General features: G+C 41.0%; 1 protein-coding gene across 1 annotated transcript in view; it reads left to right on the plus strand.

Annotated features, from left to right (window-relative positions):
- The window catches only part of ARL8B (ADP ribosylation factor like GTPase 8B), a 59,741-nt gene extending 46,397 nt beyond the window's left edge, over window positions 1-13,344 (plus strand). The window contains exons 5-7 of the mRNA XM_036868626.1: window positions 5,520-5,587; window positions 6,207-6,277; window positions 11,281-13,344. Of these exons, the coding sequence (XP_036724521.1) occupies window positions 5,520-5,587; window positions 6,207-6,277; window positions 11,281-11,330 (189 nt within the window). The 3' untranslated portion in view covers window positions 11,331-13,344. The remainder of the gene's footprint in view (window positions 1-5,519; window positions 5,588-6,206; window positions 6,278-11,280) is intronic.
- The last annotated feature ends 758 nt before the right edge of the window (window positions 13,345-14,102 follow it).

A 14,102-nucleotide genomic window follows, 5' to 3' on the forward strand; every position in this document is an offset into this window, starting at 1 on the left:
GTTTAATGTATCATTTAAAGCTTGTGTTTCCTTACTTATTTTCATTTTGGATGATCTGTCCATTGGTGAAAGTGGGGTGTTAAACTCCCCTACTATGATTGTGTTGCTGTCGATTTCCCCTTTTATGGCTGTTAGTATTTGCCTTATGTATTGAAGTGCTCCTATGTTGGGTGCATAAATATTTACAAGTGTTATATCTTCTTCTTGGATTGATCCCTTGATCATTATGTAGTGTCCTTCTTTGTCTCTTGTAATAGTCTTTGTTTTAAAGTCTATTTTGTCTGATACGAGAATTGCTACTCCAGCTTTCTTTTGATCTCCATTTGCATGGAATATCTTTTTCCATCCCCTCACTTTCAGTCTGTATGTGTCCCTAAGTCTGAAGTGGATCTCTTGTAGACAGCATATATATGGGTCTTGTTTTTGTATCCATTCAGCCAGTCTATGACTTTTGGTTGGAGCATTTAATCCATTTACATTTAAGGTAATTATCGATATATATGTTCCTAGTACCATTTTCTTAATTGTTTTGGGTTTATTATTGCAGGTCTTTTCCTTCTCTTGTGTTTCCTGCCTAGAGAAGTTCCTTTAGCATTTGTTGTAAAGCTGGTTTGGTGGTGCTGAATTCTCTTAGCTTTTGCTTGTCTGTAAAGCTTTTAATTTCTCCGTCGAATCTGAATGAGATCTTTGCTGGGTAGAGTAATCTTGGTTGTAGGTTTTTCTCTTTCATCACTTTAAATATGTCCTGCCACTCCCTTCTGGCTTGCAGAGTTTCTGCTGAAAGATCAGCTGTTAACTTTATGGAGATTCCCTTATGTGTTACTTGTTTTTCCCTTGCTGTTTTTAATATTTGTTCTCTGTATTTAATTTTTGATAGTTTGATTAATATGTGTCTTGGCGTGTTTCTCCTTGGATTTATCCTGTATGGGACTCTCTGTGCTTCCTGGACTTGATTAACTATTTCCTATTCCATATTAGGGAAGTTTTCAACTGTAATCTCTTCAGATATTTTCTCAGTCCCTTTCTTTTTCTCTTCTTCTTCTGAGACCCCTATAATTCGAATGTTGGTGCGTTTAATGTTGTCCCAGAGGTCTCCGAGACTGTCCTCAATTCTTTTCATTCTTTTTTCTTTATTCTGCTCTGCAGTAGTTATTTCCACTATTTTATTTTCCAGGTCATTTATCCATTCTTCTGCCTCAGTTGATCCCTTCTAGAGAATTTTAAATTTCATTTATTGTGTTGTTCATCTCTGTTTGTTTGCTCTTTAGTTCTTCTAGGTCCTTGTTAAACGTTTCTTGTATTTTCTCCATTCTATTTCCAAGATTTTGGATCATCTTTACTATCATTATTCTGAATTCTTTCTCAGGTAGACTGCCTATTTCCTCTTCATTTGTCAGGTCTGGTGGGTTTTTGCCTTGCTCCTTCATCTGCTGTGTGTTTCTCTGTCTTCTCATTTTGCTTAACTTACTGTGTTTGGGGTCTCCTTTTCACAGGCTGCATGTTCATAGTTTCCGTTGTTTTTGGTGTCTGTCCCCAGTGGCTAAGGTTGGTTCAGTGGGTTTTGTAGGCTTCCTGGTGGAGTGGTCTAGTGCCTGTGTTCTGGTGGATGAGGCTGGATTTTGTCTTTCTGGTGGGCAGGTCCACATCTGGTGGTGTGTTTTGGGGTGTCTGTGGCCTTATTATGATTTTAGGTAGCCTCTGTGCTAATGGATGGGGTTGTGTTCCTGTCTTGCTAGTTGTTTGGCATAGGGTGTCCAGCACTGTAGCTTGCTGGTCGTTGAGTGGAGCTGGGTCTTGGCATTGAGATGGAGATGTCTGGGAGATATTCAACGTTTGCTATTACGTGGAGCTGGGAGGACTCTTGTGGACCAGTGTCCTGAACTTGGCTCTCCCAACTCTGAGGCACAGCCCTGACGCCTGGCTGGAGCACCAAGAGCTTGTCCTCCACACAGCTCAGAATAAAAGGGAGGAAAAAAAGGAAGAAAGAAAGAAGAAGATAAAATAATATAAAATAAAATAATTTAAAAAAAAATAATTATTAAGAAAAAAAATTTTTTTAAGCAATAAAAAAAAAAAATGGACAGACAGAACCCTAGGACAAATGGTAAAAGCAGAGCTATACAGCCAAAATCACACACAGAATCATACACATACACACTCACAAAAAAAGAAGGGAAAAATATATATATATCATTGCTCCCAAAGTCCACCTCCTCAATTTGGGATGATTTGTTGTCTATTCAGGTATTCCACAGATGCAGGGTACATGAAGTTGATTGTGGAGCTTTAATCCGCTGCTTCTGAGGCTGCTGGGAGAAATTTCCCTTTCTCTTCTTTGTTCGCACAGCTCCCGGGGGTTCAGCTCTGGATTTGGACCCGCCTCTGCGTGTAGGTCACCTGAGGGCGTCTGTTCTTCACTCAGACAGGACGGGTTTAAAGGAGCAGCTGATTCGGGGGTTCTGGCTCACTCAGGCCTGGGGGAGGGAGGGGTACGGATGCGGGGCGAGCCTGCAGCGGCAAGAGGCCTGCATGACGTTGCACCAGCCTGAGGCGCCGTGTGTTCTCCCAGGGAAGTTGTCCCTGGATCATGGGATCCTGGCAGTGGCGGCTGCACCGGCTCCCGGGAGGGGAGGTGTGGATAGTGACCTGTGCTCGCACACAGGCTTCTTGGTGGCGGCAGCAGCAGCCTTAGTGTCTCATGCCCGTCTCTGGGGTCCGCGCTTATAGCAGCGGCTCACGCCCGTCTCTGGAGCTCCTTTCAGCAGCGCTGTTAATCCCCTCTCCTCGCGCACCAGGAAACAAAAGAGGCAAGAAAAAGTCTCTTGCCTCTTCAGGAGCTCCAGACACTTTCCCGGACTCCCTCCCGGCTAGCTGTGGCGCACTAGCCCCCTTCAGGCTGTGTTCACGCCGCCAGCCCCAGTCCTCTCCCTGGGATCTGACCGAAGCCCGAGCCTCAGCTCCCAGCCCCCACCCATCCCGGTGGGTGAGCAGACAAGCCTCTGGGGCTGGTGAGTGCTGGTTGGCACCACTCCTCTGTGCAGGAATCTCTGTGCTTTGCCCTCCGCACCCCTGTGGCTGCGCTCTCCTCCATGGCTCCGAAGCTCCCCCCTCCGCCACCCGCAAAGGGGCTTCCTAGTATGTGGAAACCTTTCCTCCTTCACAGCTCCCTCCCACTGGTGCAGGTCCCGTCCCTATTCTTTTGTCTCTGTTTTTTCTTTTTTCTTTTGCCCTACCCAGGTACGTGGGGAGTTTCTTGCCTTTTGGGAGGTCTGAGGTCTTCTGTCAGCGTTCAGTAGGTGTTCTGTAGGAGTTGTTCCACATGTAGATGTATTTCTGATGTATTTGTGGGAAGGTGATTTTCACGTCTTACTTTTCCGCCATCTTGAAGCTCCCTGGTGGGTGTTTTTAAATGATGAGATTTATCATCTAAATCATTCTGATGTCACTTTAAGAATGGATTGAAGGGGGACTATAAGGAGGACAGTTTTAGGAAGCTGTTGAAGTTGTCTTGGCAAAATAGAGTACCATGGATTGGGGTGGTCGTAGACAAGGTTGTGAGAAGGAAATAGATTGGAAGGATATTTAGGAAGACAGGTCTCCAGACTTGGTAATGTATTAGATGGGAAGATACAAAGAATAATTCCTAGTTCCTGGCTCATTTACTTAGATGGAAGGTGGTGCCATTTGTTGAGCTAAGGGATTCTGAAAAGGACTAGGCTTTACCCTCATGACCAGTTCACGAGTGTCAGCTCCTTGAGGTATGTTGTCTCAGTTAATCCGCACAATGTATTGAGGTCGATGGTGTGATCCCTCCTTTGTAACAGTTGTTATTCACTCAAGATCGCATGGTCATTAGTGTATTGGCACAGCTAGGTTTTGACTCCATGTCTTTCTGACTTCAAAGCCTATTCTTTTTCTTCTATGTTAACAACTAGTTCTACATACCATAAGTAAAAAAATCAGTTTCATCTTGGTCACCGTAAGAGTTTTTAGTTGCAAGCAATAGAAAGCCGATTTAAGTAGAAGGGGATTTATTGAAAGGATATTGGGTAGCTCACAGAGTCTCTGAGAAGGCTACCCATAACCATGTTCAGAAAATAGGCTGGAACAAGGGAGGCTCAGCAGCTGCTAGGACCACATCCAGACTTACACCATCGAGTAAGTCTGGTGACCTCATGCAGTTTCTGCACACCAGACACAGTTGCTCCGATTGGAAGGTCATTTAGTTGATGCCCCTTCCCTAGCAGAATGGATTCTCTATCCCCACTTTCTTGCAGTACTGGCTCTGCATTCATAGTTTTGGTTGGTCCTAGATTATGTGTCCATTCTCTAGCAGAAAGGAAGGCTGGAAAAGAAATTATCTACAGAAGCAAGAAGCTTTATTGGGAAGCAGGTTCATAAGGTGGAAAATTTCTTAAATGTAGGAAGAGGGCTAAGATGTCAGGTAACCCCAAAACTGACAACTGATCACAAATGACCATGATGCAATTTTTAAAACTTACACAGGTCCAGGTTGAGAACCTGGGGTGACTTAAATAAGAGTGTGGAGAGGGGTAAGAGTTGGGGAGGGAAGGACGGGCTGACCAAAGGTGCTGAGATTTGGCTTTTGGCTCTCTGACCCCTGTGACTTAGCATTCCCCGGAGAGCTCCTGGTGACCCTTGCTCTCAGCCTCTGTCCTTGGCTCTTTCTCCTTTGTGAGAGCTAAGAGTCTAGGGCCTAGAAATAGAATCAGTCGCGGTGTTTGGAGTCAGGGGTGGGGGTAGGGGCATGTATTAAGTGAAAGAAATAGGTTTGACAAGTGTTTAACAAGATGACATGGCGTGTACTTTCTTAGGATTGGTCAAAGATACAGTTTCTTAGAGAACGTTGACTCAGAGTAAGGATGTTATCAAATACGTTATATGTACTCATAGTTTTTGCTTTTCGTAAGGCAGAAAGGATGTACCTGGGAAAGATAGAGTGATAATTGGGACACCCCTCTCCGCTTTCCTTGTTTTTCAAAGCACGTCTACCAATCAGATGGCGATGTTTAGTCTCAGAGTTTATGGCTACTGTATTTATCCTGATCCCCAGGCTTATCCATTATCTTAGAATATTTATACATTATATTTTATAGGATGAGTGTAGAATTTTAAAGGCTTATTTACATGTTTACTGTTAGATTAATGACTAACAGACAAAAATGGTTGAAACTCATTCCTCCACCCTTGGTTGTTAAGATCATATTCACTTTTTGGTAAAGACTTATTAAGAAATAACAGAATGCATACGGTAGACTTTGAATATTTTAAATAGAAGTTGGCAGCCACATGTTGAAGTAAGGACATCTGCATGGTAGGAGTTAGAGTAAATGCTAATTTGAATGATTAAATGAATGAGATAGGCCACCAGTCACATAAATATACTTTAATTATGGCATGACATAACATCCTGATTTTAACGTCTACAGATATGCATATGATATGCTTCTGTGACATTTTCTTACATAAAATTTACTCAGTATCTTTTCTTTTTAAAGGTGCTAGTACTCGGAAACAAGAGAGATCTTCCTAATGCCTTGGATGAGAAACAGCTAATTGAAAAAATGTATGTCTTAAGAATGAGTGATGGTTTTTTAAAAAAAATTTGGTTCTAAATTATACTGTTTTGCCCACTGCTTTGTTTAGCATTGCTGTATTATTCAGTAATGATCATAGTCACGTTTTGGAGTAGATAAACTTGACATACTAGAAAAGTGAACCCATAAATTTTTTTTTCCCTCTTAAACATTGTTTTTAAAATTAATTAATTAATTAATTTTTGGCTGCATTGCGTCTTCATTGTGGTGCACGGGCTTCTCATTGCAGTGGCTTCTCTTGTTGCGGAGCACGGGCTCTAGGCGTGCAGGCTTCAGTAGTTGTGGCACATGGGTTCAGTAGTTCTGGCTCATGGGCTCTAGAGCTCAGGCTCAGTAGTTGTGGTGCACGGGCTTAGTTGCTCCGCGGCATGTGGGATCTTCCCAGAACAGGGCTTGAACCCTTGTCGCCTGCATTGGCAGGTGGATTCTTAACCACTGCGCCACCTGGGAAGTCCCCGTAAAATTTTAGTATTAATAAAATAATTTCTTCTGTATAGTAATTAAAAAAACAAGCAAAATTGAGCAGCGAGTGAAAAGATAACAGTTGTTTTAAGCACAGACTTATTTTCTTAATTCTGCTTTTTATAGGAATCTGTCTGCTATTCAGGATAGAGAAATTTGCTGCTATTCAATTTCTTGCAAAGAAAAGGATAATATAGGTAAGAAATGACTGGTGTTTGTGGAAGAAGTGGGTATGATTAGAAGGGATGTCTCATGCTTTTTACTGTTTATTATCTCCATTTCTGTTTAAGTGATTTCCCTTATAAAATACTGTTGCTTTTGCCTCAGGAAAAAGAGTACACATTATACCTTTTGACAACAAATATAATATCCTGAATCTGCTCCATGCTATTTAAAGAAGTAAATGCAAAAGAGACATGAAGTTAAGCATTATGTGATATCAATTTATTGTATTAATTTTTGCAGAGCCAGTGTCCAGCTGTGCATTGTAACAAGATGATGTTTTTGAAATAAGACTTTACAAAAATCGGTGTATAGGCATTATTATGGTTTTGCATGTATCAAAATCACAATATATTACTGCAATATGTTAGCACTCTAAAGGATAAGGCTAGAATACCCTTTATCTACTTAATGTCTGTATTAATTTCCTAGGACTGCCATAGCAAAGTACCACAAACTGGGTGGCTTAGAAACAGCACAAATTTATCCTCTCAGGTTCAGGAGGATAGAGGTTTGGAATCGAGGTATCAGCAGGACCATGCTCTCGCTGAAGGCTCTAGGGGAGGATCCTTTCCTGCCTTTTCCTGGCTTGTGGTTCCCGGCAGTCTCTGACGTTCCTTGGTTGTAGATGCATCACTCCATTCTCTGCCTCTGGCTTCGCATGGCCTTCTCCTCTGTGTGCGTGTCTGTGCGTCTATTTTCTCTTCTTATAAAGACACGTTACTGGATTAAGGTAGACCCTAATCCAGTATTACCTCATCTTATATCTGCAGAGACCCTATTTCCAAGTAAATTCTGAGTTTCCAGGTGGAGGTGAATTTTTAGGGGACACGATTCAAGCCAGTACAGTATCCTAAAGAATAAGTATATCTGACTCAACTTTAGTCTCTTAACTAATTTGGTGAGGGATTATTTAATAAAAGTGTATTGGCGTGGAGAGGATCAAAAGGTTGAAAAAAGAAAGATAAGTAGAAAGGTTAAAAGAAAAGATAAACAGAAGTGTTTGATGAGATGAAAGGCTATTCAGTGTTAAGACAGCTGCTTGAGTGAAAAGACCTGTAACAGTGCAGTAAAATAAACTCACCCGTAAAAGATACCTTCATGGCAAAAGCTTCTCAAGCTCAGTCTCGTCTGGCATGATAGACTCAACCAGAGTTTGAAAGGAGAGTTTAATGCATGTGCCTTAAAGCAGATGGGTAGGAACCTAGGGATTTTCATGGCTCCTTTACTTCTCCCAGTTTGGTGGTCACTGGTGAAAAAATTTCTCTCTGTGGGTCACTATATAAAAAGAGGCTATCCATCAGTGCTGCGTAGTGGCTAGAAACAGCGTGGGCTTTGGAGTAAGGCAGCCTCCGGCTGGAACACCCAGTGCTTAGTTACTTTCTGACTGGCCACCGACAGAGCGCTTCAACTCCCTGATCCCCATCTATAAAATGGGGATGATGGCGACAACTTCAAAACTCTCTTACGAGAGGGAGTGAGAAAATGAACTGCATGGTGTTTGACGTATGGTGGACATCACAGGGATGTGTTCATCTTCTCTTGCTGCTGTCAGTTAAAAACAAGGACTAACATTACAGGCGTGCTCCTTCTGGAGACTCTAGAGGAGAAGCCATTACTTTGCCCTTTTCAGCTTCTAGAGACTGCCTGCATTCTTGGCTCATGGCTCCTTCCCCATCTTCAAATTATCTCTCTCTGACCGTTCTTCCATGGTCATGTTTCCAATTGAAAAAGTATACTGGAATAAAATGTAATAAATCAATAGTGCCAAAACAGTGTGTTTAAAAGGCATTCTGACACTTTTTCTTTAACCTTCATTCACTATGTATTGGTTCTCACCAGACTTAACTTGTTTTCCAAGTCAGTTCCAGTCCATATCTCGGCTCCTTCCCTCCTCCCCTCAAACATGCTCTAATTAGCTTATAGTATTGATGGTTTTCTGGCTGATTCTGGGCTTCCTTTAAAGAGCACCCAAAACAGTCAGAGCCCAGTACTTGGCTGATGGACACAAACTCGCCTCTATTAAATGGATAGAGTAAGTGACTTGTTATTTTGGGAGCATCCAGTTAATTTGAGAAGAGACTATTCAAGCACTTAGGGTTACTAGAGTGTATTTAAAATGTTTTTCCGATGTTGAGGGGAACTCTCTTAAATTTTAAGTTGTGCCCCCAAGAGAGCATTTACTTACACAGCAGTGATTCTCATTGAGGGATTTTTTTCCCCCTGGAAATATTTGGCAATGTCTGGAGACATTTTTGGTTGTCGTAATGAGGAGAGTGATGCTGGCATCTAGTGGGTAGAGGCCAGGGTGGTTCTAAACCTCATACAGCCTCCACAGCATAGAATTGTTCAGCCTAAAATGTCAGTAGTGGCAAGATTGAGAAACCCTGTACTACACTAACCGTAATTTTTAGTATGTTGTGCTATTCTGTAAATCCATTACTCCCTTATATTTTCTCTGGTATTTTCCAACATAGGGGGAAAAGAGTGTTCGAAGGGAGAAAAAAAAGTCCTTTATTTTACCGCTGTGACAAACTAACCAGATACTTTGCTGAAAAAACCTTGTGAGCTCACTTATGAAGCAAATGAAGGAGAGCTGATGAGAACTTCTTTTGCTCTTTGAGGCTGGTCTTCACAGTTTATTGTAGAGCTCTATAGTCACCAGGTTTGTGATTGTAGAACTCCTGGTTCACTTCATATTATCAAGCCCAAGGAAACTAATGCCCTCTTAACTAGGTTCAAAATTAGTTTGTAAAGCCTGTTTATTTGGAGCAAGAAGTACAACTAACAGCCAAGTCAGGTAGACTTCTTGAATAATGAAGTCTCAGAACACCCTCCTTAATTTCAGCTTTTTTATAACATATTTTAGTGCCAAATTTATGAATTTACTAAATTGCTCCAAAAAGTATTTCAGTGCACATGGGTTGTATGTTATACTTCCAGCTTCCTAATGTGGCACACGAGGTACCTTAGTTTCAATAGTAATTTGTCCTCAAACTACACATACAAGAGATTACTTCAGGGAAGCTGATCTTTGCAAAGATGGCTTATACTTGTGGCTCTTTTTATCATGGAAGATAACTCCTTCTCCATCTGAATATCTTATTTCTTTGCCTTTTATTCTGATCTTAAGGATTCATCTGTCTTTAGGATATGACGTATGTCCAATGTGCACAAGTTTTTCTAAGTGAATTTCTTAAATATTTAAACCTAGTCATTTCACTTTCAGATTTACCTTTTCCTCCATTCAGTTCAAATGAGTGTGGCTTTGCTCTTATTACACACTGCTGTCTTTCTTTTGAAGTGCAAATGACCTGCTCTGGCAGTCGGGTTAAATGATGGTTTCCACAACCCTGGTTGTGTTTGTTCAGATCTCAGCTCTAGGCTGTTATCTATATACAGTGTTTGGTTTACAGTTTCTCTAATGCATGTTAGCTGGGAAACTGGGAGACTGAATGTGCGCTCGTCTTTCAGGCTTGGAGAATAGAGTGCTGCTTCTAATAGATGCCCACATGCCCTTTATGTGGATAACACATTTTAGAGAACTCAAGGACAGTAATTCAGTGTTTTGTTTTGACTTAGCTGCCTTCTCCTGTCAGTCTAAGTGCTTTTCCTGGCTGTTCTCGGCCACTGTAGCTTCAGTTGCCACCTCTACGATGCTATCTTGCCGGTCTCCATCTCTTCCTCAGATCTGTACAGCTGAAACTACCTGCTGGATATCTCCATGTGCTACCTCCTCCACCTCAAACTTGATGTGCTTACTGCCGAATTCTTAGTCTTTTTTCCTCAAGCCTGTTCTTCCTTCAGCTGCTGTTAGTGAGCAGCTCCATGACACACACACTTGTTCAGGCCGGAAGATCCTTTCTCACCCGCTGCATTTGGTCAGTCCTGGTAGGTTCTGTATTTTGAACGTGCCCCTCATTTTATTCCTCTCCATCCCTGCAGCACTTGATTTGCTTCAGGCCTTCGTCCCTTTCCTCTTCCTGTTGTGATAGTCTGTATACTGGCAGCCTTCCAGGTTGCCCTTCTCGGTTGCCATTGTTGAACTTACTACAATAAACTTACAGTTTACAATAAACAGTATGGTTTCCCTGCTTAAAATTCTCCAATGACTTCCTGTTGACTTGAGAATAAAATCCAAACTTCTGAGCATCTTAGAATGGCATACAAGGTTATCTGGCTCCCTCTGGGCCTGTGGTTCTCAACTGAAAACAACTGAGCTCTGCAGGGGACATTTGGAGATAATCTGGAGCCATTACTTGTTGTCACAGCTGAGGATGGGGGGTGGTGATAATGGCGTCTTGTGGTCATGGTTATAGATGTTGCAGAATATTCCACTGTGCACAGCAAAGAATTATCCAGCCCCAAATGTGAAAAGGGGGAGCTTGAGAACCCCTGCTCTAGCCTTAGCAATGAGCTAAGGCTACCCCCCTTACCCATCCCTGTGCGTCAGCCACTTCTCATCACTTGTAATCCAGCCACAGCTCCACGTAGTTTCACGCCTCTGCTTATTCTATGAGTTTTGCTCTTTCTTTTGCCTGGAATTCTGTGGAGGCTGTCCCCCACAACCAGACGACTACCTGCGTGTTTTCCAGCACGATGAAAGCTCCTCGAGGGCAGGGAGTGGTTCTCCCGTCTCTTTGCATCCTGGAGCTTCACACACAATACCTGATCTTACAGGCAATCAGTAAGCTTTTGAATGAATAAAGGAAGGCACAAGCTGTTCTGTATACAATTTAACTTTTAAATTGGAGACTCTTCAGTCTCTCGTGTTTCCAGATTAACCTCTTGAAGGTCAGGGAATGAAGAACAGTAGGATAGATACAGATATCTATATAAGTATAGTAGTATAGAGGCAGAAAGGAAGAGGGCAGGTCCAGCATATGCTTTGAAATAGCTGCGTTTTAAATATTCTCTGATATTTAGTTTCTTAACTTTGATATCTCAACATCTTCACTTTTTTTCCCTCCATCTTTAGATATCACACTTCAGTGGCTTATTCAACATTCAAAATCTAGAAGAAGCTGAAGCATCTCCTGAAGTCTTCCAGTCCTTCCTGGCTATAATCTTAGAATTATTGTCCGTTCCTCTGAAGTACTTCCCAGAATATGGTCCTTCCTAAACCCAAGAAATTGCCTTTTTCAGAGTTTATTTCTCATGTGCACTGCTGAAGATGTGTATCCTTAATCCTTCATAAAGAATCAGCTAGAGTTGTCATGATAAAGTCAGCACACAAAAAGGCTTCTTATACATACTTGTCTTAAACAGTGTGTAGAGCTTTTTTTAAAAAAACACACTTTTGACCATCTTAAATCAAGAAAAATTGCATATTTCTGTTCTGGTCTTTCTGGGCCAGGTTTTTATATTGGTTTTCAGTAAATGTCTGTCGCTGATATTTCATTATAGAGTCCAGTAGCTTAATACTGATACTGACTTGATACAGCATGAAGTTTCTAGTGCCACACACAGTATTTAGAAAACCTTTAGCTTGACTCATGTGGGATAGAAACAAAATGTTTATGTATCTCACAAATGCATGTGAAATGTATAATTACACCTTAGGAATTTAAAAAATGGTCTGCAAAGAGTGAACAGAGGCACCAGATCAATGTTGTTATTGGCTCTTTACACTGGCAAGATCTTGGGCGATGAATTTTAAACACATTCTGCTTTCTGAGAGTTCTTCTCCAGATAGCAGTTGGGGGTACGGGAGGAACTGAGGCATGCTGTTTTGTATCTGTCCAGATCATTACTTCTATATTTTTTCTTTTCTTTTCCCTGGTTCAACACACTTTTTTAAGGGGTTGGGAATTGAAGATTTTCTCAAAAGCTTTCATGAATTTAGAGCATTCCAGCCAATATAATAAAATGTGTTAAGAATGTCAGACTGTTCAAACACCTGTTTGTTCTTTCTCTCTCCAGTCATTAAACCAGTGCTGCTGCATGACACTCTAACTCTTGACTTTTTATATTCAGTCATAAAGTTGACTTTCAGCACAATAGATACTTATAAACAAATAAAAATTCTTATTTTTCTCTCTTATCGATGTAAGGTTTGGCACTCTTTTGTCTGGTGCCATTAGACATCTTGTTTATTGTGACAACTCTAGACCTGCCTGCTTTATCTGATGTAATCATGCACAACGGCTGCAGGTTGTTGAACAATCACACAGAGGTGAGGAACTGATGCTGTCTATTGTTTGCTTCTATGATACAGAGATGTATAAAAACTTACCTGAAAATGTTTTGTAGTTTAGTGATCTCCATGCACATAAAGGGACATATTAAAACTGGAGCACTTGTAAATTGTTACGTAGCCCACTGTAGTAGATAAAACTATGGTACACTTGCTTATGTGTTGCCTCACACTGTGTGTGATTTTGTTTCTTTTGTTAAGCAGCACTCATATAGACAGTGCATTTCCAAACGTGTTGAGCACTCAAAGTGCAGTCAACAGTAAGTTCTTTTAATGATATCAGTTTTAATTTATAGACTGCCATGGCCTTAACGATATTCTGTACAAAATACTGCACCGTGTTGCACAGACACTACTTGCTTTTCTCCATTCACATTTTTATGAGTAGAATCTTGGCTTTTAAAATTCTGTTCTTATTCTTTGAAGCATGTTGCATACTTCCCTGATGGGATGGATGGTTCTGTAAATGAGGGGATATTTAAACTTGCTACTGTACTTCAACACCATTAATGGTCACTGTGAACCATTACAAAGAATGTGGCAATTTGCTTGTGCCTAAAAGGAGGAATCAGAGCTAGAATGTGTGACTCTGTGGGGACCGCATAGGTTCGTTAATTGACCTACAGCTAAACCGTAATGTGTTTGTGTGTCTCTTCATTGCTTCCAGCGTTTCAAGACATCCAGACACTACTACCAACATTTTCCTGTGCATTAACCTCTGCATGTGAAACCTGACAGTTACTGAACTTTGTAAATATGTGAATTTTTTTATTTAGGTGGATGCGTTTTTTGTCTGTTACTGCTCTTCTCAGCTTTATTCAATAAACTTGCATTTTGAGGGTTGTATTGACAGTTTTAACTTAAAATGTGCATCATGATGGAAGGTGCTGACTTTTTTGGAAGGGGGTGGAAAGAAGCTTACCATGAGCAGGGTCTGTAGACCATGTGCTAGAAAGAAATCAGCTAGCTCTTAAAGAATTGGGTCTGTGGGCTAGTTAAAATAGAAACAAACTTTTAAATATCCACAGAATTGACATTGCAATGGGGCGGGGGGTGGGTGGAGGAAATGCTACTACTTGTAAACTGTCATAATACACCAAATTTAGGACTTTTTTAAAATAAGTATTGAGTTAGTTAAGCATTTTGTAATCTGGTTTTAAAAATCATAACAAAACTATTAATAAACTGAAATTACAAGACATGTCTACTTGCTGACTTCAGTTCCAGAATGAAAAGATTTAAAGTATCAAACCTGGTAGTTTTCCTCAAAGAGGCACACTTTTAAAGTAAAACGTTTGACCTGTTTTGTGTAGTATGTTATCTTTTGCACTAAATAAGTGAACGTTTATCCCATCAAAGCTCTTGGGGAAATGATTTTATGTATTTTTACTCAGAGAAGTTCAACTTGGCTCTTCCTCCGTATACACACTGTCCTTCTGTACAGCCAAATTGTGTTGGTCAATTGGATGTGCGATCTTGCATTTCTAGGATAGAAGTACTTGGGTATCAGGTTTAAATTCTTTCATTGAATCAGTGGAGCCTTTTAGTCAAGCTGTCAGTTTGCTTGTTTTCTCAACAGCTTCCTCCGAAAGCGATTTTTGAAG

The sequence above is a fragment of the Balaenoptera musculus genome, chromosome 11 (genome assembly GCF_009873245.2).
Source record: "Balaenoptera musculus isolate JJ_BM4_2016_0621 chromosome 11, mBalMus1.pri.v3, whole genome shotgun sequence".
Classification (NCBI taxonomy): domain Eukaryota; kingdom Metazoa; phylum Chordata; class Mammalia; order Artiodactyla; family Balaenopteridae; genus Balaenoptera; species Balaenoptera musculus.